At 38.2% G+C, this 12,662-nt stretch overlaps 2 protein-coding genes across 2 annotated transcripts; both read left to right on the top strand.

The window, feature by feature from the left end:
* The first annotated feature begins 484 nt into the window (after positions 1-484).
* On the top strand, positions 485-9,182 carry si:ch211-106e7.2. The gene is made up of 4 exons (XM_043228334.1): positions 485-860; positions 3,151-8,271; positions 8,369-8,428; positions 8,582-9,182. Exons 2-4 carry the CDS (start codon positions 3,210-3,212, stop codon positions 8,740-8,742), a joined length of 5,283 nt encoding a protein of 1,760 aa, XP_043084269.1. The 5' UTR covers positions 485-860; positions 3,151-3,209; the 3' UTR covers positions 8,743-9,182.
* A 230-nt stretch (positions 9,183-9,412) lies between these two features.
* amn1 (antagonist of mitotic exit network 1 homolog (S. cerevisiae)) lies at positions 9,413-12,662 on the top strand. Its single transcript, XM_043228335.1, has 7 exons — positions 9,413-9,595; positions 9,683-9,812; positions 9,892-10,021; positions 11,311-11,528; positions 11,737-11,793; positions 11,869-11,980; positions 12,066-12,662. Exons 1-7 carry the CDS (start codon positions 9,567-9,569, stop codon positions 12,137-12,139), a joined length of 750 nt encoding a protein of 249 aa, XP_043084270.1. The 5' UTR covers positions 9,413-9,566; the 3' UTR covers positions 12,140-12,662.

Here is a 12,662-nt window from a genome sequence, read left to right as displayed (position 1 = left end):
GCCTTCGAGTTTCGTCTTACTCTACAACCCCTCTACATTCCAGAGTGGCTGTCAAATATGTTTTTGGTGTTCATTTTTAACAATGTTTTGTTAAATCAACCGCATCATAGTTTCACAAAAAGTGAAGCCCGACACCTGTGCAGAGAGCATGCATGGGATATAGAGAATAAAGAAAAAGACGTGTTACGCTTTTTTTAAATGGGGTTTGTTATATTAAGATGTTTGTTTATTGTTTTGACTTAATTAAAAAATGTTTTCCATATGACAGCATATGATTGCTTGGACCTAAAGCAATCAAAAAGCAGATTTGTTAATTTGCTTATTTACAGAATACTTTTAGCCTGCTATCAGGTTAGGTCAGATCTGAACCACAAGATCCACTTTCCTGCAGAGTTTAGCTCTAACAATAACCAAACACACCTGAGCATGCTAATCAGTGTCTTCAGGAGCCAAAAGTCGACTGCCGTAGCCTCCGGCTTGCATTAAAGTCCCTCGATTTTGCTTGCATTCAGGTCACACTGTGTTGCCAGATCGCAACTAATAGCGAACAAATAATTCGCCTGTGGAGTTACCGCTCGCCAAATATAAAATACACATATGACGGAATTGTGATTTATTTATTTTGTCTAAGAATACGTTTCCCTTGTAAATTGTACAATTAACACACGCACAAACACACCGGCGTAAAAACAAAGGACTTGGCAACACGGACAGCAGCGGTCCCACCCTTCGCGAGTCGCGCGCATCAGGCCTGATAAGACTCCTTGTGTGGAACTGACTGGTGCTTTTAGTAGCTAGAGAAAGCAGCCGAAAGAAATACATTCACCAAGACAGAGGAGAGACTCCTGCGCGAATGTTCAGTAAGTAATTCAGTATTCCCTTGTGGCGAAGGATTTGTTTTTCCGTCGTTTATAATTTGGTCGCTCCGGCACTGCAGACAAGCGCAAGTTTTCTTGAGTTGGAGAGCTCCGCTTTTAGTTTTCGCATAAAACGATAAAGTTTTATTTCGTGAAGACAAACAAAGGCGAGCCCGTGCATTTAAAAGTATATTAAACAAATCGATTAAAGATGACACTCTTCGTAACTTTATAACATGCACGTTTCCTGTAACGTTACTTTCTTTTTATACCGACGTGCTGATGAGACCGAATCAAGAGTCACATTTTGATTTTATTTTTTACATTTTGGTGCATACGATCGCTGATGTAACGTTGTTTTAAAGTTCATGCGCTTTGTTAATTAGCCCGTCTAATATTAATCAAAGAGAACGGGATTTAAAACAAGCAGGCACATTTAAGAGTCTTAAAGTTATGACCAGGCATGTTCAAACATGTTTGTTTTTAGCAGTAGCCAAGTAATTAAAATATAACGGTATAGAGAAAGTCTACTTTTTTAGTAATATTGGTAATGTGAGTATATTCATGAAACTGGCAGCGACCAGAGGATATAATTAATGGGGAACACTAGATCGTACTTCAAATTAAGTGACATTATCAGATTAAAGTAAGACTATGTTATACTGTTGTGCAAACACAAAGAAAGATATTTTGAAAAGTTTGTAACCAAAGTTTGCTTTGATCACCATTGACTTCCATAGTAGGAAAAAAATTACTATGGAAGTCAGCAGTGAACAGGCTGGTTATGATTTTTTTCCCCTTCAAATTCTTTTTCTTTTGTGTTCAGCAGAATGAATGGATTTATACAGGTTTTGAACTACTCGAGGGTGACTAAATGGTGACAGGATGTTCATTTTGTGGTGAATTATGTCTTTAAGTACAACTTGAGTTTCCATCTTTAGAGATGTTCAATCTTGGATTAAAAAGTTGGATAACTAATTTGCAAGATTAGTCTGTAGTTGTTGTTGTTATTGTTATTATTGTTATTTTTATTTAAATCCCTTACCCCATTTAGTTATTTACTTGCATGTGGATTTCTTGTAAAAGTCTACATTAAATCAATTTACACTGTTTCCTTAGTAGGCACACATTATTAGTAGATGTTTTGAACAATTAGATTTGTTATTTTGCCTTTTTATTTATTTATTTTAAACAATTAGATTTGTTATTTGGCATTTGTTTGAGTTTTAAATTGCTTTTTAATGTGAATGTTAATCAAAATATAAAGAAATCTCAAGTTTACCATTATAACTGTGAGGACCATTTAAAAAATCTGTTTTTGGCATTTTACATCTGTTGTCTTACACCTGTGATCCTCATTTAGCAAGGGTATTTCAGGAGCCCACCATATATTACTGTGACGTGTTGGTGTGACGACCATATAAAAGCCCCAGAATAGTGGTGAGGGGGAGTGCTGTCTATAGAGTGGTTCAGTTTGGACCTTAGACTGACTCGGCTTGTATTGATCAATAAAATTCTGACTTTTGCTATCAAAAGCTAATGCTCTGAGTTTTTCTTTAATCCGGGGAATCCACAACAATCCTTAAATTCCTTTGACTAGAATTTGTTTTGGTGAGGATGGGTCGTCATTTGGAGTCTGTTAATTAGATACTTGTATATGGCCCGGGCCATTAGGCAGTACCCTCTTGTTTTTGTAAGGATTTTATTTTTCTTTAGACTACCCGGGCCTTTTTGGGGGCCTTAACATGCTCAAACTCCTGAAAATCGCACATGGTCAAAAGGTTGCCGCAGAGGCTGGGACCCGGTTGTGGAACATGAGCTGTACAGCGCCCCAGGAGTGCAATCATAAAATATAAAGTATAGCTGTTTCAAAAGCACATGCTCTGGAATTTGAAATACTAGAAGGGTTTCCTCGAAACTCTGTGAAACTGATCACAAAACATGGGGGATGCTAATTTGCGAAAGTATTTGTGATATCTCAAATGGTTTGCCCGTGGCGCAGCCAGCGATTGAGACATGGCGAGAAATAAGTGTCTAATAACATCCACATACATTACCTGATTTTGCTCAAAGTTAATGGTTTTGTTTGCTGTATAACGCAGATCGCATAGATGTGACTATTAGGAGTACGCACCAACTTGTAGCAGGATGTGTCATTTTCAGAATGCTTTGAATTCAGCATCTTGTTTTTGCTTGATTTGCTTCAAACTGTTGAAAGGATATTGACATCTAAAATGCTGTTCAAAGTTGAATCTGAGTTAATTTGTACCCTCTTTTTTTTTTTTTTTCTCAGGAATGTGATTTATTCCACTCCTACATTCTGTCTGGAGATGCAAATGAACATTCAGTAGCATGCAAGCCAATTCACAACGTTCAGCACGACTGCAAAATTCAAATGGAAAAGGAACTATGCCTGGAAATGGGACGAGCCAGAACTTTTACCAGTTATGTTTACCACCTTGCACTGCAAGTCCCTCATATTCTGAACAAACTGCCACTGAAAACTACTTCACCCGCACAGTTCAACCAGCAACCAGTGAGCAGATTTTGGAGCTTGCACAAGAAAATCAGCTTAATTCAAACCATATGTTGCCAACAGGAAAACAGGACTCTCAAATTATTCTGTGGAACAGACCCTCTAAATGCCAGCTACTACTCCCTGTTAACAACACAAATCTACAAGGTGCTCCTACCAATAATGGGCAAAACATGTCACATTGTGCCTTTAACTCAACTAACAGTTTATACATGCAACAGCAAACTACCCCCTCATCAGTTGGCCCAAATAATTTGCAGCCGTTTAAAACGATAGACAAACAAGGTCGTAATGAAGCTAGAATAAAAGCAAACGCAAGCAACTTTCATATCAGGCAGCATTCAAATGCTCTTACTAATTTGCCAATCGATCTCTCAAAAACAAGGACAAGCTTGCCATATGACCAAAATGATTGTCCCCCAACAGAAACTGCACATCATGGCCCAAGTAGTTTGTTTGGTGGATACCTTTACCAGTTGTTGTTTCCTGAGAAATCAAACAATGCTAATGTGCAAATGCTTTCTAACTGTGCACAGAACCTGCAAATGAATAATGCTGCTCAGAAAGCTATTGCCATTGTCTCGCCATTGTCTCCGAAAGGAACAGCACCTGCTAATGTCTTAGACAAACCAGCTACTGTGAAAATGAATGTAAGTCATGTGCAAGAGACTGTACACCATCATCCAAACATTCCACATCCCATGCTAACAAATGCTAATCTGATTAAACAAACGGGACAACAAAATGACGTCTCAAGCAAGCATCAACAACCACTATTAGAAAAGTCAAGGCTGAATGATGACCATTGCAGCATAGATGGAGCCAAGAGTCCAGTTTTGGCTAATGAATCAACCAGTCAAAGTCCCTGTGCAAGTTCGCCAAACCTGAAATGTGTGGTCACAGAACAAAACAAGTCTTTTCCAGTTCAAATGCAAAATGAACCATCTGAAAAGACAAATAAAAACTGTACCATCACAGACAAGAAAACAGTTGACCCAGACACGGTTCCTTTTATTGAATGGCCATTAGATCGTTTGAAGACCTTAATAGCTGTATTTGAGCAAATGGAAAATGGGCATCACAAGAACATGCACAAAAGTGATCCTGGAAAAGAGATCTTAAAGCTTTACTGGAACGGGGATACTAGCAAGTTTTCTGAAGCTGTAGAAAGTGGCATATATCTAAGCATAATGGAAGAAGTTTATATTTGCTCTCCAATGAATGAGCCTGTGATACTGAGGCAAATTGTAAATGATGCACGTAGCAAAGTCATCAAGGATTTTCATGTTTTAAAACACAACGAAGAGCCACCAAACATGGTGTACAAGTCGTCCTGGTTGAATCTTAATGAAAATGTTGATGACATTGACAAGGAATGTGGTTATTCTTGGTTCCATGGTTTTCAAATGGTCCCTGAACACGAAGCGCAAAACTCAGCATTTGAAGCACCAAGCAAACTGCAAGAAGCCACTAAAAAGCCATCATTGATTAGTCGTAAACAATTACCATCAGAGATGGAAAACAAAGTACCAGCAATCAAACCAACTTCAAACAATAAGAGTCTACAAGAAAACAGGCCCGTTTCATTTAATAGACAATCTCCACCTATGGCTAATAGCAACTGCTCACCGAGGATTAATTGTCAGATAACCAACAGTCAAACAACTATTACAAATTCTGTGGAGGCCATGGTAGATTTGGATGAACAAGGTGTCCTGGTTGGAAAGTCAAGTTTGGATAACCAATTTGTAGCCAAGATTGCTGTGTTGCCCATATCAGCTAGACAAAGTGTATGTACAAACTCGCCAAACCCCATTCTTGTGGTGGCAGAACAACAGAAGATTGTGTCATTGTCTCAAATGCAAGTTGGATCCAGTCAAAATATGCTTTACAATGACTGTGCCGTCCTTGATAAGAATGTGAGATGTGAGACCACTCCAAAACCTACTCGAGAACCTCCTGTGCATATAAATGAATTGGAGACTGACAAGACTGATGCTTTAGCCACTAAGATGACTGTTCTCCCTCATGAAATGGCTAGACCTTGCTTTGATAATGAGGTGAAAGGACATCTAGTCGTTGATGCAGAGAAGCATGAGATGGCTTTGTTGAATACACCCCAAGTACTTGAGATTACAGACAAAGTACAACAAGAAAAACAAATCTCACAATGTCTACAGAATAATATCTGCAATGACGTTTATGAAGAATCTCCTGTTTCCACGAATGCTCTACCAGTGACTGACAATGTCTCTCTGACTCTTAATGAACAACCAAATGCTGTTAATCCACTGAAGGGCATGAAAAATCTGGTGAGGACACTGGAAAGACAAAATGTTTTATCGAAGTATAAAAAGTTATTTGAAAAACATAGTGGATTGAAAAAACATAAACAGTCATTTAGAATCAATGAAGAATCAATGCCTAGCTATTCTCAAAATGGATCCATGATGAATAAATGTCAAGAACCTTCGTTTCAAATCAATGCTTCATCTTCCTTAAAGCTTGATATTCTCACTCAGGAAGTAGCTAAACACTGCTTTACTGCAAATAAATACATTGCCACAGCAAAGAATGCAACTTTAAGGCTGGATGACACTCTTTGTAATCAGGCTAAAAGTCCAGTATTGAATGATGGATCAACCAGGCAATCTAGCTATGCAAGTCCACCAAAACTTTATCCAGTGCTCACGGAACCATATCAAGTGCAAAATGAATCTGATGAAGAAATGCCTGAAATTGACCGTGTACTCTCAGAGTCTGTGAGATGTAATCTTGATCCAAAACCCATTGAAGAACTTTCTGTGAATGTGAATGAAGAGGAGTTTGTGGAGATGGATGCTTCAGCTTCTATTAAGATTAATGTTCTCCCTCATGAAATCGCTAAGCAATGGTTTGCTGGTCAGTTCGTGCAAGATGAAGACACTGCTTTATTACCAGTTTGCAAGTCCAAGAGAGTATGTTCAATAAACTCTGTGTTGACTGATGGATTAGACAGCCTAGTTGGCAATGTAAGTCCACCAACACTTCAACCTGTGCTTGCAGAAACATCTCAGGTGCAATCAGATGAAGAAATGCCTGAAATTGATTGTGTAGTTGCAGATATGAGTATGAGAGATGACACTGGTCCAAAACCTGATCAAGAATTTCCTGTGGAAATGAATGAAGGGGAGATTGGTGGGTTGGACACTTCAGTTTGTATTAAGATGAATGTTCTCCCTCATGTAGTAGCTATGCAATGCTTTGCTGAACAAATGAGGGAAGACAAAGACATTGCTGTACCACCAGAGATAATGCAAAAGGCCTGTTTGTTGTTTTCACCCACAGACACCGTATCAACAAAAGAACAGACAAACATGTGGAGATCGGAAGGGACTGATGCTGATAAATGTCCATTGTTGACTAAAGTACCAACAAGCAAGAGTACCTGGGCAAGTCCACCAAATCTTGATCCTGTGATTAAAGAATCATCACAAGTGCAAAATGAATTCAGTGAAGAAATGCCTGAAATTGACTGTATTCTCATAAATGAGAGCATGAGCTGCAAAACTGATCCAAAACCTAGTCAAGAACTTCCTGGTAACATCGGTGAAAAGGAGACTGCGGATATTGACTGTTTAGCCTCTATTAAGATCAATGTTCTCCCTCCTGAAATTGCTGAGCTATGGTTTGCTGGTGCGACAGAAGGTAAGAACTCTCAGAAAGACGCTACAGTTCATAATTTCACTGAGGACCAGGTGAAAGTTCAAGTACTGGAGCTCAAGTCTGAAAGTCTCCTAAAAGATGTGAAGTCAGAAGAGCTGAAGTATCCAAGTTCTAGTGGTGAATCGTTGGAGTTTTACTGTTGTCTTGCTAAATGGTTTCAATCTCTAGAATATGGAAATGGCTCATTGTGCATGTGCCAGGTAAAAGCAGAGTTTAAAGAGAAGGAGATTAAAATTAAGGCCCACAGCACAAGTTTAGAGGTGCAGACTGAAAAAGACAGTCCGGGTGATTGTGAACGTGTGGAAATGGATGTTGCTCTTGAAAGAACAGATAATTCTGAAGCGACAGATGATTCTGAGTACGAAAACCCATTGCTGCACGATCCTATGAATAAGACACAAATTGTGAAGGACATGACAAAATCTGAAGAGGTCTGTAAGACCGAAACTAAAATTTCAGAGCAGAAAAGAAATGATTGTGCAACGAACATGACTCTTATGAATAAGATTAAGCAAGACACCCCAGCTCCTGATTTGAAGGACATTAACATGGTATGCCTTGCACTGTTTGGGTCGCATTCTGAAAAAGGAAGCCAACTAAAGCTAACTAAAAGATGCAAGGAGACTTCAAGTTGTGAAGAACCCCCTAAAACTCTTCAAGTAACCATAAGCTCTCACCTGAAAGTTAAAAACAAGAGTGAGTCAAAGAAGCGCAAATCTGTGGAATCAGAAGTTGAAGATGCCGCTGACGAGAGAAAGCGAATACAAAGAGCATCTTTGCAAAATCTCATTCAGCGTAAATCCTTGCCCTCACTTCCTGTTTCTGGACTCTGCAAAAATGGACTTTTCTCTACCTCAGTCAGACAACCACTCAGTCAAAGTGGTAATGTGAATGGTGACATCCGTTTGGCTGAAGGAAATAAGCGAAAGAGACGGTACAAGCAGACAACGCAACAAATGTCAATGAATAAATGTATTATTAGAGCGAAGACTGTGCCATCCAAAATGTTGCCTTTACTTGAGGATGGGAAGAAAAGTAAATATGAGTTGAGGAACCCTGCTTTGATGCCACTGGATAAGGGTCCTGCTTTGGAGTTCAAAGTATTGCCAGAGACATTTAACTTTGAAGATGGAGCTGAACTTGAAGCAGACACATCACAAAGTATACAAAATGGTAACTTCTGATAATATACTATTTTTTTTTTTTTTTTTTTTTTCCCAAACTGTACCTAATGTATACTTTTTATTAAATATTGTTTCTTTTTCTTAAGAGATGTCAGACCAAAAAGAAAAAACTGAAAGGATGAAAACTGGCAATGTGCCAACCCAAGGTACTGGACACAAGATTAATGTTGTTTATTTGAAATGTAACATTTTTATTAGCCTCCTATAAAGTAAATGTAAATTCACAACTTTTGAATTTATGATTAATGAACAGAATTTTACCATGAATCTAAAATGGCTTTGTGCTTGTCTCTCTGTAGGTGTCTGGAGTTTCAGTACCTTGAAGAAAAAGTGCTCTCTGCCCATCCAGGATACTCATGTCTCTGGTGCATGTAGCCTCTTCCAAGAGTTCAAAAAGAAATATCAGGAAAAGAAGGACATTGCCTCCAAGCAGAACTTGAACCCCAGTGAAAGAACTTGATTTTCTATTCAAATAAAGCAAATGGACTTATTTTGTTATGTTTACTTCCTGTGAATGAAGCACTAAAGTGTTTACGGTTACGGTTTACTTGAACTTGAATATTTGCATTTTGTTATAAATGCATCATTTGCACACTGTTCATCCAGATAAACAGCTGCTATTCGTTCAATTTTTATGTACCAGTTTTATACATTAAGTACATTTCCAAGAAACTTGTTTATGAATGTTTTTTATATTTTTTTATTATTATTCTGTATATTTTAGTGTTTTGATTGGATTTCACCGTTTTGTAAAAATTTGACAATCTATTTTTGTACTTTTTAAAGACCCTTTTAATAAATACATTTGGTTACAAATACATTTAATTATGCTCCTGTTTCTTTTCTCTTTTTATAAAGTTCTGCTAAACCATGATTCACCAAGGTCAGCGAACAAATTCCCAGACGCAGGCAATATTGCAACAAAGTAAACGTAATATTAGTATTATTATTAAATAATAAATTCGCAAAACAATTGAAAACAGAAAAGGCGTGTAAAAACTATGCATAAAAATAAAAAATAAAATAAAAACGGGAATATATTCCACATTTCTCGAAGTTGGAACGCTGATGTTTGTCGCGTACGAATGACGCAACACTTCAAATCAGACCCGCCCACTATGATACTCACGAAGGACAGAAAACAAAACAATGTGGCATCGAAGAAGCCAGATAGGAAGTTAACGATGTGATTGCATTAGAAAACATAATGAACGCGTACCACAACGGACATCTTCGCAGTTAATCATATAAAGGCGTATAAACAGCAGCGAAAACCACCACCTCATGGCATCCGTAGATTCTCTAATGAGCTTGTGAGTAACGCAATTTTAACTTGAGGAGTAATTCTGTTCATTTAACAGCATGATTTCCAGTTCTGTGGGTGTTTGCTCCGCACGCAGGTGCGCTTTTAGCGTTGCTCAGCGCGCTGAGAGGTACGAGGAGATCAGGATGTTGCCTGCCGCCGTGAAAGACAGATTACTGCGAATAATGATGTCTTACGGCACGGTCACCGACTCCAACATCAGCCAGGTAAAGCGTCTCCGTCGCAAGAGCATGTGTGGGGATGATACATCGCGTTCACGAGTCACGTGTGTGCTTTGCGCTTCAGCTCGTGCACAACGGGACTCACGCGCTGGATCTGCAGAACTGCAAGGTGTCCGACTCCGCGCTTCGACAAATCCACTGCCTACAGCTGAGGACGATACTCTTGAGAGGCTGTGCGGATATCACCTCTGAAGGTATTCACAGATCGCTGCTGTCCGCGGGGGCTCGTTTGCGACGCGCTGTCGTTAGTTGGTAAATTAAGTAGTTGTTAACTGAAATGTTTTCGGGGATTGGAAATAAAGCTGAAACAAAATATAAACAAGAAGAGGAAAATATAAAAACATACGTGAAAAACGTTCATGCGTGCTATGTGCAAATTTAAATGTCCTAAAATAAGGCTGAAATTAACTAAAAGAATCAACAGTCAGTTTGATTTAGAAATGAATAAATTGATATGGGGTAAATAATAACAGATCGTGGATAAACTTGGAAAATATTATAGTATGTATTTTATAAATGGTATTCATTGTTTATAATATTTTTGGTTTTGAAACAATTAGTTGCTTAATTTTGTAATGTATATTTTATTTTTTATTTTTCAGTAACTATAATGAAACTTAAAATCTAGAAACTAGAAAATGTTACTAATAATTGTATACATATATAGCTAAATACATGTATATTTAGTATTTTAACAACTGCAGTAATTTAAAAAATTAAAAATGACAAAGTATTAAGCAGCACAACTGTACTAAGCATATTAGAATGATTTCTAATAACAGAATAATAATGCTTAAAATAGGTTTTGCGAGTATGATAACAGGGAATAGTCCTTTTAAATAGTAATTGTTTTTAAATACTGTTTTACTGTATTTTTGACCAAATAAATATAGCCTTGTTGAAGGCAAGACTTTCTGACCTTTACACACTGAAAATAAATTGCGCTTATTACTTGACAGAAAGCGAATCTTGTAGAAGATTTCTATTCAGTCCAAATATGCATTTATCAAGTGTAATCAAGTGAAACTAGTCATGTATGTGTCATTAAAATCATGCCTGGGTCACATGCTGGCAAAGGGGGAAGCCTGAAGTGTCTGTAAAAGGGCCCTCTTTCTTTACCATGTGTTGGGGATGGGGAGCAAGTAAAAGGGCTTCTTTCTTTATCATAACGCGTGGTTGGGTCCATTATTGTAGACATAAGGGCAATTGTGGTAAATGTATAGAACACGCCTTAAAAATCTGTATAAGACACAGCCGACAAACACTCTCCTCTGCAGAGAGATACTCGGCTATATTCTGTTGGTAATAAAGTCTATCTTGTGGCATCGAAACCCTTCGACTGAGTCTGATTCTCCACGATAAAAGAAAGGAACCACAACAATTATTTTCTTGGCACGTAACACCCAAATGCAAAATGATTGTTCAAATGAAACTGTTGAAGACCTCAGCCTTCGCTGTGTTTCTCTCTCTCTCTCTCCCTCAGGACTAGAGGCGCTGGCACCCCGGTGCCCGTATCTTCAGGTGGTTGATCTCACGGGCTGCACGGCTGTGACAGACTCAGGCGTTCAGGCTCTGGCGCGACACTGCAAATGTTTGGAAGTGATTTCCCTGCGTGGCTGCGCCGCCATCAGTGACCGAGCCCTGCTGGAGCTGGGAGAGAACTGCAGGATGCTGCACAGCATTTACTTCTCTGGGACGGAGGTCGTTTACACGCTTGTTGGAAGAGTGTAATGTTTCCGAAGGATCGTGTGACACTGGAATAATTTAGTTTTGCATCACAGAAATGAATCATTAAGTTATTAACATTGGCGCTGTCTTAAAAACATTGGGAATCTCTAAATCCTTTTGAACATTGATGATTATTATGTTGACCAAATATTCACTGCTTGTTCATTCACACTGTTTAAAGGTAACCGATCAAGGGGTCGTCGGCCTGGCAACTGGGGTTTGTTCACACAGCCTAAAGGTAACGCACACTGATTTAAAAAAATTGTATTAAACCAAAGCGTCGCTTTTTAAAACGCATTATTTGCCGTTACAGGAGTTACAGATGATACGATGTCGCAATCTGACCGATGCGGCTGTGAATGCTGTTCTCGCGAACTGCGCCAGCATCAGAATTTTCAATTTCCATGGATGTCCCCTGATTACAGGTAGTCACACGGCCCCCGGACGTCAAATGCAACACACATTATGTTATCCAAACATGACGTTTCAGTGCATCTGTGTGTCTCTTAGATAAATCAAGGGAGGCGCTGCAAAACTTTATTGGTCCCAACAAGATCCAGCAAGTGTCTTGGACTGTGTACTGATATGACTTACCCACAGTACATCAACTACAGCTCTTTAGCTTGATCGTCATAAACGTACTGCGCTCATCAAAGAAGATAATCATCCTTGTCAAATTTATTCAACAAATTGTCAATGTTTGATGGAAAAAAATGCTAAAAATCAGATTTTTTTTTTTACAGCCTTTGCATTGTAATTTAATTGCATTGTAATGTTATTTAATATTTAAGAATATATTTATGTAAGATTGTTTTGTTTTCCTACTTTTAAGTTTCATTTCAACTGTACTATAATACATAATAATAAAAATCTGTGTATGAAATAACAGTAATCTGCTGCATAACGTTGGCTTACAGTAAACAGCGTATGTCAGTTGTGAGCGAGTAGTTTACATGCCCTGTACAATAAAAACTAACACTGAAGATGCTATTTGTAACTCTGAGAATGAAGTTACATTTTTCTCACTTGTAAGTTTTTTTTATGTCAGCTACTATATATAAAATGTGCTGTCAGAACATTAATCATATCCAAAATAAATGTTTTTTT

The sequence above is a fragment of the Puntigrus tetrazona genome, chromosome 25 (assembly GCF_018831695.1).
Source record: "Puntigrus tetrazona isolate hp1 chromosome 25, ASM1883169v1, whole genome shotgun sequence".
Classification (NCBI taxonomy): Eukaryota; Metazoa; Chordata; class Actinopteri; order Cypriniformes; family Cyprinidae; genus Puntigrus; species Puntigrus tetrazona.
The sequence above is the reverse complement of the archived record's forward strand: the minus strand, read 5'-3'. Positions and strand labels throughout refer to the sequence as shown.